General features: G+C 42.8%; 1 protein-coding gene across 7 annotated transcripts in view; it reads left to right on the forward strand.

Annotated features, from left to right (window-relative positions):
* Positions 1–18,183, forward strand: part of TRIO (trio Rho guanine nucleotide exchange factor) — a 370,719-nt gene that overhangs the window by 175,203 nt on the left and 177,333 nt on the right. For all 7 annotated transcript variants that reach the window (XM_024247673.3, XM_063724059.1, XM_063724056.1 and 4 more), the window contains exons 10-11: positions 12,088–12,210; positions 17,839–18,030. In XM_024247673.3, the coding sequence (XP_024103441.2) occupies positions 12,088–12,210; positions 17,839–18,030 (315 nt within the window). The remainder of the gene's footprint in view (positions 1–12,087; positions 12,211–17,838; positions 18,031–18,183) is intronic.

Raw genomic sequence — 18,183 nt, forward strand, 5'->3', positions numbered from 1 at the left:
TCCAAAAACTTCTAGAAACCATGAAATGTTGGCAGTTTAAATCTAATTGTTGAAAAATTCCCCACATTCCTTGTATCCCTTAGGTCGAGCATAATTCCACATCAGTGGACTGATGCACTTCCCAAGAGGGGGCCTCATTAACTCTTCCAAGGGAGCAGCAGCAAGGGCACCACCTCCTTTCCCCCCACACCCCATTTCTCATGGCTCTTCTTTCTCTAACCTCATGCTTAGGTTAGAAAAGGGCACAAGGTAAGGAAGCCCTTGGGAATAGGCTGAATCTGGCCATCTAATTTGGTGCCAAATACTTAATGTGCTTGAATTTAAAAACAGCAAACAAGTAGGAAGGTAATTATGATAATTATGAGGCCAGTTCTTTAAGCTAGCTTTTTTTCTCGCTCAAACAGCATGTTGGCTTGGATGTCAGCAGGAGAAAGTGTTTTTTCAATACACATAATGCATATATGGTCCTGTTAGCATTCTATAGAAAATAGATATTGCTCACTAAGGTAAATATTTTTGTTGATGAATGATCTGGAATGGTTTGGACTTGTTATGTGAACAAGAAATTGCTCTGTAGGCTTTGACTTGCGAGGTAAAGAGTGAGGCTGATAAGATGAATCAAAGCAAATACTGTGACAATAGGATGTCAAAACCAAAAACGTGTTTGTGAAACTCAAGGAATTAATGACACATAGGGAAGTTTTTGCCATATTAAGCATAGAGTAGGAGAGGCAAGTCAAGAATAAATGAAAGAAAAATAGTAGTACTTTAGAAGGACGTTACCAGCAGAAGATAAATTTGTAAAGACAGTAGTAACCGAAATCCATAAGAACATAGTAGGCCAGTTAGAGACACCACAGTGGTTTTCGTTTGTTTTGGGCGATGCAGAAGCACCTGTAAATACATTGAGAAAAAGGAAGAGCAAAATACTGAACAATAGGCAAGGCATGGAATGATTACAGTTTTATGAAAGCAACCCCAGAGGAGTAAATGCTTGTCTGTTGAAAAATATTTGAAGGAGTAAATATGTCTGTTAGTGGGCCCTGAGGAACCGAATGGGGGAGGATGACAGAGGGAGTTTGGTTTGTAAAACATGGTTAATTTTGGTTTCGTGGTTAATTTTTTCCCCTCTTAATAAGCGGGGGCCAATTCATAACTTCTGTGTAGAAGGCATTTCGGATGGTAGTCGGGCATGGCAGGAAAGGTGGTTGAAGCTGCTGTGTGTAGCACACTTACCGTGTTTCCAATTTAGAGCTGGGCGGGGAATTGGGAAGACCTGCTGAGGACTTTCCCAGATGCACATGCTGACTGCCTTTGCCATTGTTCACTTTAAAAGAAAATGGAAATTGTTTATCACATTTCCTAATGATCAGATAATATACATCTCTCCATTGCCTTATGTTTGTTATCAGAGTAACTCTCAGCGAAGGTTTGGTTGAATGAATGAATGAATGAATAGTTGTGTTACTGCTACACACTGTTTTCTAGTTTAGAGTATGCTTTAGTTTTCTCTAAGAAGGTAACTAATTTTTGCTTTACCTGTTCAGATGGGTAGAAGTAGTCCAAAGAGGATGCCATCAGACTTGTTTTTCTGCCTCACCCGTTTGGCTGGCCTGGCTCTTCTTGGATTGTTGAGATTTAGTTACTCCAGCATGTCAGGAACAGTGAGTGGCCCCATAGGTTTGCTTTCCTGAAGCCGACTGAGTCCCCTAGAGGAAGCCCCTCAGCAGGGATGCCTTCTGCAAAGCCCCTGTTTCTCCCGCAGCCCTTCATGTGTGAGCGCCACCTCCTTGCAAGTGTCTCTTGGCAGGACCCTCCAGGGCCATGTTGGACCAGTTTTTAATTAATATTCTTAAAAAAATGATCAGGCAAACCAAGTCCACTCTAAATTCTTCTTGTCCAGACTTTATTCTTTTTTTCTCTTTCCAAAATACCTTAATTGAATGTGCGATGCTCTGAAAGTTTCAGGGATAAATATGTTGACAGGGTCCAAGTTCCTTTTCTCAAGGAATTTATAATCTGGTAAGAGCAGATTATTTTTAGCAGATAGTTTTGTAGTCTACTAAATTTGACTGCCAGGCTCATCTGCAACACTCGTGTCTTTGGTTATTGTGGAGTATAATTTGCTAAGGCATAAATTTGAATCCTGCCTGTCAAGGTGCTATCAGGAGTGAGGTGCTATCAGGAGTGAATGAAACTGGCGACCTCTTCTGTGGTGTCTGATTGCCTTGCAGCATATGCATTTTGATGGGGGCATATCTACACTTCAGTGATTTGTGCAAATTTGGGTGTTCCTGAGAGCTTTTTCTGAATTTTTCTCAAACGTCGAGGGTCTAATGCACAAGGAAAAACGAAAGGTCCTACAGTAGAGGGGCAAGTAGCAGCTATCATATTGAGGGCTAGTAGGATTATCTTCGTGGAAGAGGTGGAGTTTGAGCAGCTGTTTGAAGGATGAGGAGAAGGTCAGTAGATTGAAGAGTGGGCATTGGGAATTCCAGCAAGAGTAGGACAGAAGAGGCAGGACCCATCCAAGGAGTGGCAAGTGCCTAGTGTGGATGGGGAGGTATGAGGTGGGGCTGGTGCTGGCAAGGTGACATGGGGTCAGGCACAGAAAATGGGATCAGGCACAGAAAACGTGGGGTCAGGCACAGAAAACATGGCCCCCACGATGAGGGTTTTGGGCCCCTGTTGAAGGAGCTCTTGCTTACCTGCACTGAATGCCAGTGCATGGTGCCAGGGCTGTGTGTGACGTCTGAGCAGCACCAAGCTCATCTTGGTGCTTCGTGGGTGCTCACTGCCATGTATGTGTCTTTCCTCTCTGCATGCTCACAGCTGGCCCATTGAACTTTACCCATTTCACCTCATTGAGTTCAAAGCTCAAAGATCTCCTATTCTGTGCCTTTTAACTTGATGCTGTAGGCAGTGGACGGTGGATAGCAGGAGCGAACCTAAAGGCCAGGAACCTGGTCAGGTTCCCATGTGGACACCTGATATGGTTTGGCTGTGACCCCACCCAAATCTCATCTCGAATTGTAGTTCCCATAATTCCCACGTGTCATGGGAGGGACCCAGTGGGAGGTAATTGAATCATGGGGGTGGGTCTTTCCTGTACTGTTCTCGTGATAGTGAATAAGTCCTGTGAAATCTGATAGTTTTATAAAGGGGAGTTCCCCTACACAAGCTGTCTTGCCTGCTGCCATGTAAGATGTGCCTTTGCTTCTCCTTTGCCTTCTGCCATGATTGTGAGGCCTCCCTAGCCATGCTGATCTGTGACTCTGTTAAACGTCTTTCCTTTGTAAATTACCTAGTCTCGGGTATGTCTTTATTAGCAGCCTGAGAACAGACTAATACAACGCCCCTGCAAGTCATGGGTGAATAAGTCTTGGAGAGTAAGAACGTGAGGACCACAGAGACAGCCTTCAGTGTTTCATTCACTGGTGTTTCCCAAGTGTCTGGAAGAGCGGATGTCAGTATTTGTTGAATGACTGAATGAGTAGTTGAAGGAATTTAAGGAATTCCCCAATTTTGCTAATTAAAGAATCTTTGGGGTTAAAAGTTGCTTCATTTATTCTAAAATGGGGGAGGGTTGGTCTTATATCTGGGAGATCTGCCTGAAGGAATGGAATCTTTGATTGGCGTTGGGGAACTAGGGGTATCCAAGGAAGGAAGTGATAATTTCAGTGCATGGGAATTTTGGAAGTGTGAGATCTCTCATGAGGATTTCGGTCATTTGAATGCAAAATGAGGGTCTTTTATGCTGAATTCCAGCTGGAGGAGGGAAGTTGGCCTCCTCCAACTTCCTAAGAGGCAAAGCAACACATCCCAGGTCTATAGAGAAGTCATTTCACAGATTTGCCTTGGGTCCCAGCCTATTCCTTCTGCCTGCAAAAGCCAGCTCTGCAGGAAGCCTGACTCTCAGGAGCTCTAGGTTTAGCATCACCTACACTAGACCTAGCTTTTAAGTGAAGTTTGAGTTCCTGAACTCCCTTGTCATCTGTTCATTGAGTCAGGAGGGAGTTTTCTGATTCCACTTGTCAGAATCATATAGCCCTAGCTGTTTAACACTCGCTTCTGTTTACACTCCCACACTCGCAGTTTTGATTGTGTCTCTTAATTAGAATGGCTACAGGATTACCATCTTCTCTGAGTTCTCTGTTAGAGTTAGGGAGTGCTGAGTGGAGGCACAGGCTTGGTTTTGGATTGGGAACTACTGGGCGCAGGTAGAGGCCGCCTGCTGATCTTCCTGGTGGGTCTGGAGCCAGCTTGTAATTACCTTCTGCAGTAGTGAGCACAGAGGAGGCAGGACTGGAATCCAGCCATCACAGGAACCACAGCCGGGAAGGAGCTGCAGATTTAACAGTGAGAGGACAAAGGCTGGGGAAAGGGCTGGCTCCTTCCCACATACCCCTCATCCAAAACATCTTCAATGTCAGTCTGTGGTGAATGCTAGACCTCAAAAGTTCCCACCCTTCCCCTGGTCCCCAAAGCCCACAAATGTGTCTTGAATTCTGTGTCTGTTTCATTTCACTTTTAAAAGTAGTCACACACACAGTAGAATTTGAAGCCAGAGCCCCCTCATTTTCCAGGTAGTAAAAGCAAGCCTTGGAAAAGTCGAATGGCTTGGCAGAAGCGCCGAGAACCTCTTGGTGTTTTTTTCTGTGTCACCGCTCTGGGTCTGAGGAGGACGCCTACCTTCTGAGCTAAGCAAAGAGTAAAATCAACATGATACTGAAGAAAGAATGTTTGAGTGGTGCTTTTAGTCACAGGGAAGAGGCTTTCCTAGAAGCTGCGATTGCCCGTGACTATGAAGGAAAACAGCCACTTAAGAAGAGAGAGAGAGAGAGAGAGGAGTTTAGTCCTTTAGGAGGGAGGGAATCAATGGAAAGGGAAAAGGAGCTCCCATGACCACTCTGCAGCCCCACTCAGCTATCTCAGGCCTCCCTCGCTCCGCCGCGTGGCGATTAGACAGCTGGGGGTGAATGATGCGATCTGGGGTCTTCCTGAGCTTGGCTCCGTGGGAGAGGGAAAAATAAGACCAGTGATTTCATGAGTAAAATACGCCAGAGCACTAGGAAGGAAAGTGTGAGCTAGACTAACACAGGATGAGTAGTATATGAATTCCAGTAATTTAAACTCAGAAGGATTCCTTCATTTGTGATTTTTACTTTGTAAGTAAATTTCATTAGTAACATAATATTGACTATCCTTACAGCACTGCCAAACACCAGCCTTTAATAAAAATTAACATTATCTACATGAAAGTCTTCCTTTATGGCCACCTACTTAGGTTTAACCGATCTGAAATGATGTTGCTTAGTCAATGAGTCATCTTTTGTTGTATATCCCTAAAATACCATTGATTTGATAGTCAAGAAAGCTCAGAATGTAATATGTTCATTTCTCTATCAGTTTCCCCAGCGATGTAAATAAAAGACAGTGATTGAGTAACTAAAATAAATGGAACCAGGTTGTTAATTTTGGTTTTATAGAGAATGTGGGCTGGCAGGGAGGAAATCTTTATTTTGCAACTGGAAAAAAAAAAATCTGACTTTGTATAAAAAAGAACAAATTCAGAGTATTTTAGATTTACCTTTGCTTTTCATTTGTTTCATGTATTCTTTAAATGGATTATAGAATCAGAGGAGCTTATTTTCATTTTTGTGTGCGTAAGATGTGACTTAGAAGGGGTTCTCATTGTTTTGACTTAAAACACACTAATTCATTGTGTATTGTATCTTGAGAACAGTGGCTGCAGTTGACAGATGATTATCTATTTTCTCTGTGTGCTCTTTGGATCCAGAATTACCTGTAAAAACAAACTGGCTTAGTATGTTCTTGGTCGCTTTATGTCAGATGTATTATGTAGTTTTTCAAGTAGCAATTCTAGAGATGGAACTCTAGTTTTAGAAATATTTTAAAGACAGTATTTACAAACTGAAGTGGAATGTAGTGAGCTTGGAGTTGAGAAGACCTCCATTTGAATCTCTTTTCTTGGGCAGGTTACTTATCCGAGCCTCAGTTTCTTGCTTAATAGAAATAATGATAAAAGTCTGCTCTCTTTTTATTTGTAGCTTTTATTTGTGATTCAGAATTCAGAATTTCTCAAAGATTAGAAAAGTAACACAGTGTATAATACTAACACTTCTGGTGACATCTGGACAGCCCCCCATAATCAAATGCATGGCTATTTCTATAGCTGAATGTTCAAGGACTTGCACTTATTAAGTACTCAGTAAAGACTATAAGTACCCTCAGGTTAGGTTTTATTGACAGATGAATTTTTAGAACCAAGTTTTGAAAAAATATTTGGAATTTCAGAGCTTTCTGTGATTGAGATAATGGAACTGTATTGCCCTCCCAAGCAGAGCATAGAACAGTCATTCAATAAATGGAGCTGATGGCAATGACGTGATGCATGACCATGATAGAAAACTATTCTAGGAAGTATTTGCAATCAACACCTCTGCATTTCAAAGGGAAAATATCATTTATATTGGTTTTCACATTGTATGTTGTTGTGAGGTAGGCTTTGAAGTACTGTCCTATTTGATGAGGGTTTAGTATGTGTTTCTCAGTCTGTGTTGCTATAAAGGAATACCTGAGGCTGGGTAATTTTTAAAGAAAACAGGTTTATTTGGCTCACAGTTCTGCAGGCTGTACAAGAAGCATGGCACCAGCATGTGCTTCTGGGGAGGCCTCAGGCTGCTTCCACTCAGCATGGAAGGCAAAGGGGAGCCGGAGCTGCGTGTGCAGAACACATGGCGAGAGAGAAGCAAGAGAAAGAGGAGGGAGGTGCTGGGCTCTTTTCAACAATGAGCTCTTGCAGGAACTAAGAGTTAGACTCACTCTCTCCCTTGAGGTGGTACCAGGCCACTGATGAGGGATCTGCCCCCATGACTGGAACACCTCCCAATAGGCCCCACTTCTGACACTGGATATCATATTGCAGTGTGGGACTTGGCAGGGCCAAACAAACCATAGCAGAGAGAGAAAGAGAGACAGAGAAATTTTTAAACAAATTTTTAAATAGTAATTACTGAGAAAGAGGAATCCGTAAATACTCTACAAGACCACAAATACTGAGTATTAGATAGTAGGGACCTACTACAGAAAATAATTTTACAAATAGGTTATACAGGATGCCAGAACTGTGCAGCGGGACTCAGGGGAAGCATTACCTGTGGCCAGTTCCTGTCACATCTAATCAAGGGTTGGTAACTATTCGCAGATTTACCCTATCAGTTTTGCTGAGCATTGTGATAGCATCATTTCCTAAGAGGTTACTTACCCAATAGCCTGAACCATTCTGAAACAAAAGCGGAGTTCTTTCCTTTCTCGTCTCACCTGTATGTCAGGGCAGAGGCAGTGTAGACGGGAGGATGAGCCCTGAGGCAGGCATCCTGGCTTCTAGTGCACAGTCAGGCTTTCCCATAAAGTCACAGAGGGCCCTGCCTGTGTCTTCATCTGTAAGAGAATAGGGATCGCCCTACCCCTGGCTCACTGTGAGGATGGGTGGCTCACTGCATGCACAGCCTTAGGTCAGGGGCTGCTTCCACAGCATGTGCTCAGATGGCGAGATGATTGCTCGTCAAATGATCGTAATCATACCACCATCACGTTCAGTCTTGCAATTAGGGCCTTGGTTTCCTTTTCATTACAAACAGGAAGTTAAGCTAAACATTCTGAACAGCTTTCCGCCTTCTGACATTTGACTTAGGTACTGAGCGATGGTAACTGTTTCAAGTGTGGGCGGTCCACTTTGGAACAACCGTGACCTTGGGACTGTCATTTTGTCCATTAGAGGGCACTGGTGTACTGAGGAATGAGCCCACACCACACCCTCTGAACAGAGACGAAGGTGGTGGTGGTCTCCAGCTTTGCTCTTCGGCCTCTGTGCAGAGTAGCCATGGGAAGGGATCAGCTTTTGTGTTTTTCATCTGTAAGGGAAGCAGCAAGCCCCACCAGGCCAGCCTTATTGTCTGTGGAGTTGAGGACACAGAGCAAATAGATGACAGGACTGTCTGGGAAGGGGACGGAGGTGCAGCTGGTTGGACTGGATAGATAAAGGCCTGTAATTTGCTTATCTTCGTATGTTTTAAATGGGAAGATTTCACAAGCATGTCTTTAAAGTGTTACTTAGACCAGGTATATTGACTCAAGATCACTGGGTAATCTGAATAATCTACCCATACTTAGAATCAACAGCCTCATGGGGAGTTTGGTTTTCAATATTAGCTGAATTTCATAGCTGCTGCAATTATTTTAATAAAGTGGAAATTATTATTGGAATTTGTACATATTCCTTTGAATGATTTTCATGTTTATTGGAAATACAATTTCACTTGGTATTTACATTTCTGTCTGAAGGAATCACTGATAAAAGAAAAATACCCATTATAATCCTGAGTGGTTGGTTTATAGCAGCTTTTATTTCTAACTTAAAACTTCCTAAAATACTTGGAAACAAGTTTCTTTTTTATTTTTATTTTTTGTTGTTGTTGTTGTTGTTGAGACGGAGTTTCCCTCTTGTAGCCCAGGCTGGAGTGCAATGGCATGATCTCGGCTCACTGCAATCTCCGCCTCCCAGGTTCAAGTGATTCTCCTGCCTCAGTTTCCCAAGTAGCTGGGATTACAGGTGTGCACCACCACGCCCGGCTAATTTTGTATTTTTAGTAGAGACAGGGTTTCACCATGTTGGGCAGGCTGGTCTCAAACTCCTGACCTCAGATGATCTGCCCACCTTGGCCTCCCAGAGTGCTGGGATTACAGGTGTGAGCCACCACGCCTGGCCGGAAACAAATTTTTATTAATTTAAAAATTTTGTATTTTGCTTCCTCTGGCCCTTTCTACCAAATAACGTTTATCTTTTATTTTTTGAAATTGTGCCCTTATTTCAAGTCTCCATGGACTTTCCAGTAATCATCAGGTTTGCTGCTTACTGGTGACTTAATTTTTCTCTTTACGTAAGTTGAGTAATATACCGAATATACCATATAGTTTTAAAAAAGTCTCCTTAGCCCTCCTATAGATCTTACAGGCAGGTGAACTGTAGCAGAGGTGTTACTTATGTACCTCTAAATTCTTTTCAAGCTAGAAATATTTGATACTTCTCTTTTGCATGGTTTGGCCTCATGCCCAGGAGCACATTCCATTAAATGTATCCATTCTCAAGGCTGAGAGGTCCAGAAGTTGTCCTTGAGACATTTCTTTAGCTGTGGAATGGACCTGTGTTTTATAATATAATAGACTGTGGGACAAACAACTCAGCAACTCTTTGTCTGCTTGGAAATCAGGTGGTGAATGTAGCAATACCTTATAGGACTCTCTTTTTAATCCCAAGAAAGAAAAATAATGTACTAAATACATGAGTTAAAATAATGTACTAAATACATGAGTTAAAATAATGTGCTCAATACACTAGTTAAAACAATGCAGTCAATACACTAGTTAAAACAATGTGCTCAATCCACGAGTTGAAGTGCACGCCCAATACGCTAGTTAAAACAAAGCACTCAATACACCAGTTAAAACAATGTGCTCAATACATGAGTTAAAGTAATGCGCACTCAATACATTAAAACAATGTGCAAGTTAAAACAATGCACTAGTTAAAACAATGAGCTCAATACGCTAGTTAAAACAATGTGCTCAATACACTAGTTAAAACAATGCACTGAATACGCTTGTTAAAACAATGCACTCGTTAAAGTAATGCGCACTCAGTGCACTAGTTAAAACAATGTGCTCAATACACTAGTTAGTGTGCTCAGTACGTGAGTTAAAACAATGTGCTCAATACTCGAGTTAAAATAATGAGCTTAATACGCTAGTTAAAACAATGCACTCAATACTCTAGTTAAAATAATGTACTGAATACACTAGTTAAAATGGAATATGTACAGCCTGTGCCATCAGGAGCGTGAAATGAGATGGAAGCTTGCCATGAGTTCTGGTTATAGGCGGGGATGCCATTTGCCACACTGACATTCAGATGCTTGACATAGAGGCCATCGAATGCTGACAGCTACCTGTGACTGTCACCACTGGGCAGGTAAGGAACCTGAAGCTGAGAAGGAGTAAGGAACTTGCCCAAGAGCACACAGCTAAATTCTATGTCTCTGTATAGCGGGGCTGGAAATGGAGGGGTGGAAATGAGACCAGGCTCGGCCTCCACCCCCACCCTACACCTCCTACACGTCTGATTTCAGTGCCTGCCAGTTCTAGAAGGGTCCATGAGAGGACCATGAGAGGTTTGTTAAGGTCTGCAATTTACCTGTAATACTAACTTTGCTAGACCCTGGGCAGAAAGGACCCTCTGCCAGGCCCTCAGGTGTGAAGGTCAGTGGTTTGGAGCAATGAGTAACATGTCAGGCTCTGATCCTCACCAGCTGCTGCTTTTTTTTCCCCTATATCCATGAACATGGCTGATCTCTCTACAGTACAGTTGATCAAGGGCAAGGAACCACAAGCTAAGCCCCTTTTATTTTGCCATTAGCAGAGCCATGGCTGGTTGGCTTCCCAGATTGCCCTCTAGACCACTGTCTTTGCTGTGTGTGCCCATTTGTTCTTTAGTCCAAGGTCATTTTGATCTGCATCGTCTGAATGTTTGTGTTCCCCCAAATTCATGTTGAAATATACTCCAGAAGAGGTGGGGCTTCCGGGAGGGAATTAGGCCATGAGGGCCTCACCCTTGTGAATAGTATTAGTGCCCTTATGAAAGAGGCCTGAGAGAGCTCGTTGGCCCCTTCCTCCATGTGAGGACACATAGAAGGTGCCTTCAGCGAGGAACAAGCCTTCACCAGTCACTGAGTCTCCTGGCTCCTTGATCTTGGATTTCATAGTGTCCAGACTATGAAGCCCTACATTTCTGTTGTTTATAAATTACTCAGTCTAAGGTGTTTTGTTAGAGCAGGCTGAATGGACAAAGAGAGCACCAGAGTTACAACATGCAAAGTATGAGTGAGCCTTCAATACTATAGCTGTGTGTTAACAAATATGTTTAAATATTTAAAATCTTTTAAAGTTTTTAGTTTTTAGCTAAAGACATCACTGACTTAGTTTTTTGCTAGTTATCTCCTGTCCATCAAAGAGGACAAAGTGGGCATTTGATGCAGTGTAAATGCAGTTGTCCCTCAGTGTCTGCATGACTGCCCACATATACCAAAATCTCTGGGTGCCTAAGTCCTGCATTTGGCCTTCTGTATATGTGGGCTTCACGTTCTGCAAATACTGTAGTTTCAGTCCTCATTTGGTTGTGGATGCAGAACCCTTCTGTACGGAGAGCCGACTGTACTTATTTTTTAAAACCACATAAAAGTGGACCTGTGTATTTCAAACCCATATTGTTCATGGCTCAACTCTAGTTTGTTAGATATTGTCAGCGTTTTGTGATTTAAGTATGAGACCCAATGAACTACTCAGTTCCAACTACGAAGTTTAAAACGTCAGATTGTACTGCTTTGCTTTTACTTTTTCTTTAGTGTGGTGGATTTCACCTAGCAAGAACTTTTAAGTAATTAAATTCATGAAATGCTTAGCTTTTGCAGCATCTTAGTTTAAAGAATAAATTATCCAAGCTCAAGACTGAGGCATATAAGTGTTAGGTTTTACTTCATGTGTTTGAGTCTTCTAAAGAAGAGATGGAAAAAAAATGACTCTGTAGTTAAACTTGACTTGCCTTAGTAGTGTAGCTTTAAGCCTTATAAAATTGGTAAGTTAAATTGGCCCTGTGTGACTTCCTAATCACTGTCTTATACAAAACCAGTCAGTTTGGTGGCCCAGTGGTGCATAGATAAGTTGAGATTTAATTTAATCATTATTGCATGCAACGTTTATACCTAGAAAGATTTACCCTTTTAATGTAAGAGATGATTAAAGTCCTGCTGGGAAAGCTGATGTGATTATCAGCTTGTAATTATCAAGTGTGTTAAATTGGTATCCAATTACTTCTTCCCATTTTTTTTTTCTCATTTGCTTCTTGTTTCTTACAGAGTTTTGACAACAGAAGGGGTCTTCATTGGATAACCTTAAATATTGAACATGGCAGGACATTGTTTTTATGGCATATGTACCTGTATTTCATTGTAGGTGCTAGACTGGATCGAGAACCACGGAGAAGCATTTCTGAGCAAACATACAGGTGTGGGGAAATCTCTTCATCGGGCCAGAGCGTTGCAGAAACGTCATGAAGATTTTGAAGAAGTGGCACAGGTAAAACAATGGCTTCTATTACTTTATCCCATAAATACCCTTGTGGTTGATTTTGGATTACAGTTTGAACCACATTTGAGATAAGTTAGCATTAGCTCGATGTGTTTGACACCTCAGATGAGGTAAATGCTCCGATTTCAGAGTGAAGTTGTCATTGCCTTAGGCAGAAACATGATTTGGTAAGTTGACCTTTCTAAAATACGATGTTCTTGGAACAGAAATGTGGCTTGGGTGTTTTTGTCTTGTTTATTATACCAGTGCCTTTTGACTACTTTGTGAAATTCCAATTTATAATCAGGAAATAACAGTTCCTTCTGCGTTTCTATAGTAGTAGGCTAAGCCTTACTTGTGCTGTTTGCATTTCTTTAAATGTGTGTGCTTAGGAAACAGGAGCCAGGAGTCCAGTGTGTTCCGAATGTGGGATTTGTGGGGTTTGAGCACTGGCCGCCTGACTTTGGACAAGTCGCTTAACCTTTCTAAGGTTAACTTTCTGATCTGAAAAATAAGCCCAGTAATTTATTTAATAAGATTTTTCTTATAGTCAACTTCTTTAAACTAGTGAGTTGTGGCTTGATGAAGTAATACAGCAGAGATTCAGAAAGGAAGTGGTGAAATGTTATGGTTGAATTCATTTAAAAATATACTAAATATAGATTTATTATATAGAACAGTTCTGGTATTCTGAGAAGGAGGAACCCAAAATTCAAACCTCATGTTTAGGTGGTGGAAGCAAGTCATACAGTGTAACTTCTGCAGACACAAGACCTAGCTGCAGGGGCCCTGGGTTTCAGAATTTGTTTTAGACACGGCTGCAGTCACCTCAGGAAGCACTTGGATCCATTTTGTATGCAGTTTTGCAGAGTCAAGAACTTCCTCGTGACTAATTTGAAGGTCCATTCCTTAATTTTGTACAGTGATTGTGAGTAGCTCTATCCTGTTGAATGAATCCATGCTGATTGATGTGTATGTGTGGTGTGAATAGCCATCGTGCATTTTCATGGGCTAGTGTAAAAAAAGAAATAAAAAATACTTTTCATGCGAAGCTTTTTGCAAATGACTGTCAGAAAGGAAGATACTCTTTCATGTTAATGTTCCTTTTTTAGATTTAAAAAGTTATGATTAAAACAGCCAGTAAAGCCCAGAAAACTCAGGTTCAAAGAAGAATCTGGTTTTGAGAGCACAGAGGATATGTTTGCTATCATTAGTAAATCTTTGGCATAGCATCCTTCCTAAGTACCTGCTCTGTGAATTCCTAAACCACCCTCGCTCTTTTCTGCTTATCCCCCTGGATTCAAATTACCTTTCAGAGATGTAACCTGTCACAAAGTTATTATCCAGGAAGCCATTTCTTTCAACAGCTTTTCGTATGTGCCACGTAATTATCTTGTCTTCCTGGATAAAAGAGTGTGTCATTTAGGAAAACAGGAGACCTTGAGTTCATTCTCGATTTTTAAAAGAAAAGCAGACCAGTGACTCCCTGGTCATTACTTAACTCATTCATCTTTTGCAAGGAGGGTAACTGCCTCCATAACACGTGGACATACAGAATGTCCCCACATGTGTAGCATGCTCTAAATTCTGATTTGTGACAGCCGTTAGAGCATGCATATGTACAAAATAGGCTGTTGTTTTGCAGTAAGTTTGGTTCCTAATATAAGATGTATTGTTTTTCATCTTTTAAAATAAATTACTAGTGGAAAATTCAGGGCAAATTATTTGCTATCAAGCATTTCCTTTAGATTGGCATGTATTTACAGGGTACCAAATCTTCTCATCTGCTTATTTTTCCTTATTAAAAATACTTCTAAAATTTACCAATGTGACTCCACTGCTTTCTGATTGCCAGACAGTGGAAAACTTCATCTTTTGGAGCCTCAGTTTTCCTCGCTGTAAAATGATGCCTAACACCTACCTTCACCGAGTTGCTGTGATGAGAATACATGTAGAAATGCCTGACACTCAGCAGGCGCTTGTGGTGCTGTCTTTGCCTAGAACAGTACGATCATTCAGATTATTCAGATCTTTTGGTGAATGCTAGCCTTGTGTTTACATTTTGGAGCAAGAGCCACTAGAAGGCAAATGCGCCTGGGACTTTGCTCTTCCTGCAGTCTTCAGCTGCAGGACCAGTTCTTACTAAAGATGGCCAGAGGCTGTATTTGGAATCCAGTGGAAAATAATGAGACTTGGCTCTTCCTGCAATCCTCAGCAGCACTGGAAAGCAGCACCAGAGGATGTTGGAGTTGTATCACCCGCGGGCCACTTCACCTCTCTAAAACCCTCCCATTCCCACACTACACAACAGTGTGTGTCTGGTCAAATGGTGAGAGACATAGATAGTTGTCTGTGTTTTGCTGTGTCCAGAGAAATCCACAGCACTTCTTGGGTCCACTGTTAGCGTTTGTGGTGCTGCTTACTCTGTCCTGTGCACACATGTTGCAGGGGCGGTGAGCTTGTCTCTTGGGATGCCGTGATTTCCCTTCACGGATGAAAAGACGATCCCTGGGAATTTGTGTGCCTTTAGGTGATAATTTAAGTTACCTGGGGCTTTTAATTTGCACTGTAGATGTACTGGCCCATCATTCTTCTGATTACATTTCTGTATTAATTAAAATACCTTGGAGGTTTTCAATATGCAGACTTTGTTGTCTTTTTAACCAAGCAAATGTAATGAAAGTATTTAGGCCTCAAATGCTCATTTTCCTTCTTTTTCCTATCTGTTCTAAGACCCCCAAATCCCTTATTTTCCATTGAATTCTAAGTACAGCCTCTGGTCATCTTTAGTGAGAAACAGCCCTGCAGCCAAGGATTGCGGGAAGAGCAAAGTCTAACGCACATTTGCCTTCTAGTGGCTCTTTTTGTCTGCTTGAGTCCTACCAAGTTCTCAAGAAAAAGAGGACACCAGTTAGGCCCCCACCCTGGCCTGGCCTCACCTTATTCCCTCTAATCCCCATGGCAGGGATGACCCACACACCACAGATCAGAAAACGGGTCCAGCATGAGATGCCTTGGGAACAGGATAGTAGGAATTGGACAGGAGAAACCCAGTCTCTCAGACTCTCAAATGCTCCCTGACTCTGATATCCTCCCCACTTTAGTCCAGTGTCTGAGTTTCCCCTCGTATGAGGAACTGTGGCTTAGGTACTGGTTGTTTTAACAATCCCAGCTCTACTGACTGACTTGGTGGACAAGTTACTGCACCCCTCTGTGCCTCGATTTCCTCGCCTGTGAAATGGGAAATCAGGTAGTATCCATGTCCTGCTGCTTTTGTGAGGCACAGTGTTAAGTGCCAAAAAGGTAGCATTTCTGATGAGTATGGTTGTTGCTAGCACAAGGAAATCTCTGTTCTCCAGTTGCAGAAGGACCCAGGGAAGGTCTCGTTCCCAGGAAAACCTGGCCAGGGGTTTCAGAGGCACGAGTGCTGGCACAGGCCCCACCAGCCCTGGCACCTTTTGTGCTGCCTCATGTTCTTCAAGCACAAGATGAAAAGGGAAATAAATGATGTCTGTTTCACATCTCAGATCATTCAGAAATGCACTTGTTTCTTTGGGACATTTTAAAAAATATCTTAAACTGTTGGAATAGAGGTGGGAAGGCTTTCAGAAACGTAATACTTGGCTGTTGGGAGGCTCTGTCATCTTTAGATCCACTTACCAAATATGAGAAGTCCACGATTTCAAAACTGTAGTGGTCATAGGAAAACAGGATTCAGCTATTTAGAAATGTGCGTCTGTGGCACTCTGGGTTCTCTGTACAGCTTGCTACACTGTTAGCTTCATTCAGCATGGAGGCCCCGTTGTGCCTATGATAGAGATGCAGACACAGGGGTTCCGAGGTGACGCTGAGCCGGGGGTAAGCAGGGACTTCCAAGCCTTCTTCCCTGGAAGGAAGCCACCTGCAGGTGCGGCCTCTGATGGTTAGAGAACCTTTTTAGGCAAGAGTGCATGCAGACCCTCCACAGCAGAGCCGTTGGTGCTCATGGCTGACCACGGTCACAGGAGTGCCCACTCTTGTGCCCAGAGGCCCAGGTGGCAGCCATAGGAGGGGAGGGCCTGGCTGAGAGAAGCCCTGGGAAGCAGTCAGGAATTGTTCCATAGGTGAAAGCTGCTTTTTAGATCTGTCTCCCATGTGTGTGTGTGTGTGTGTGTGTGTACACATGCGCATTCACATCTGTCTGTTAAAAACCATGTATTCACGCGAACAGCTCCAATTCCAGCCCAATGCCAAGAGTTCACTCAAGTTTTCTCCTTTGCTATATTTATAACTCCTGTTTCTCAAATAGAGAAACCTGGCTCCCATTATCCCTCAGGTATTGGCTTACTTGTGTAATTCCATTCTGCAAATGTAACCAGTCTCCCAACTTGGAGGCCACCCCTCCCCACATGACGCCCTCACATCCTGCTCAGACCCTCACGGATGAGACGCCTTCCCTGCTCACCTTACATCTCTGAGAAGGATAAGGATTCACCTTGTTTCTCAAGGGAAACCAAAAGCTGACTTCCTGGGCCTTCTTAGAAGGCCTGAGCTCCCTTCCTTTCCTGTTCTGGCATCCCCCAGCCTCTCCCGGGGCTCCCCTCCCACCCGCGGGCCCCTCCGCAGCAGCTTCCTGTAACAGCATCAGGGCTCTCGCATGCCTTCCTGTCGGAGGAACCCACTTACAGCCTCAGATTATTAGGAATTAAGGTGATTTTTAGAGTATTTTAGACATGTGTTTACACTTTGAGCTCTTTAAAACTCTGGCTACTTTAGAGCCATTATAGTTATTATTTCCTTTTTCTCAAAAAATGTGGCCAGGCAAAGTGGTTCATGCCTGTAATCCCGGTACTTTGGGAGGCCAAGGCGAGAGGATTACCTGAGCCCAGGAGTTCGAGACCAGCCTGGGCAACATTGCAAACCCCCATCTCTCCTAAAAATACATTTAGCCAGGCATGGTAGCGGTGTCTTTGGTTCCAGCTACTTGGAAGGCTAAGGTGGGAGGATTGCTTGAGCCCAGGAGGTCAAGGCTGCAGTGAGCTGTGATCACACCACTGTACTCCAGCCTGGGCCACAGAGCGAGACTGTCATGCAAGCTGGAAAACAAAACAGAAAAATAAAAAATATATAGCCTTAAGTAGAAAGAACACAAGCACAGAATTACCAACAAGTAGAAATGTGTGAAAAGGGACAGCAAGTTATGTTTGTTTGGAATTTAACCTTGTACTTCGAGAATTATCATAAAGCATTGTATCATACGGAAAGACACAGACTGGAACTCTCTGCTTGGTGATAAAACTGGAAGAAAAAGTGAAGCAGGCATTTGTTGCTGGGGGCCATCTCCTGACTCTGCCTTGGCAAAAATCTGAAAGCTCTGAGTCACAAGACAGCCAGCAATTGCCTGCAGATAGTCCATCGCTACCTTCAGTACAAGTGTTTTGATATGGGGTTCAAAGTTCAACAATCTAAAACAACAGCGGGAAAGGAATTCTGCGTAGAATTCCTAAAATCATCTCTCCCCATCATATTTTTCTGTTTGATTCATGTAAGTGATCAGAAATATCACAAGTTGACTGTGTTGCTATATATTATGACACCCAGCCTGGCCGGTGTGCTTTTCATTTACCTTCTGTTTCTCTGGGATGTTCTCTTGTGCAGAACACATACACCAATGCGGATAAATTACTAGAAGCAGCAGAACAGCTGGCTCAGACTGGAGAATGTGACCCCGAAGAGATTTATCAGGCTGCCCATCAGCTGGAAGACCGGATTCAAGATTTCGTTCGGCGTGTTGAGCAGCGAAAGATCCTACTGGACATGTCAGTGTCCTTTCACACCCATGTGAAAGAGGTAAGGTGCCAGGAGACCAAAATGTGATCTGTGCCTGAAAGGGTCTTTGAACTCTTTTGGAGGAACCTGAATTTGGTCATAATGTGAGAAAGTGGACAAAGGTGGCAAGTTATAAGATGCAGTCCATTAATGCTGAGTGCGTCTGCGTGGACA

The sequence above is a fragment of the Pongo abelii genome, chromosome 4 (assembly GCF_028885655.2).
Source record: "Pongo abelii isolate AG06213 chromosome 4, NHGRI_mPonAbe1-v2.0_pri, whole genome shotgun sequence".
In the NCBI taxonomy this organism is placed as follows: domain Eukaryota; kingdom Metazoa; phylum Chordata; class Mammalia; order Primates; family Hominidae; genus Pongo; species Pongo abelii.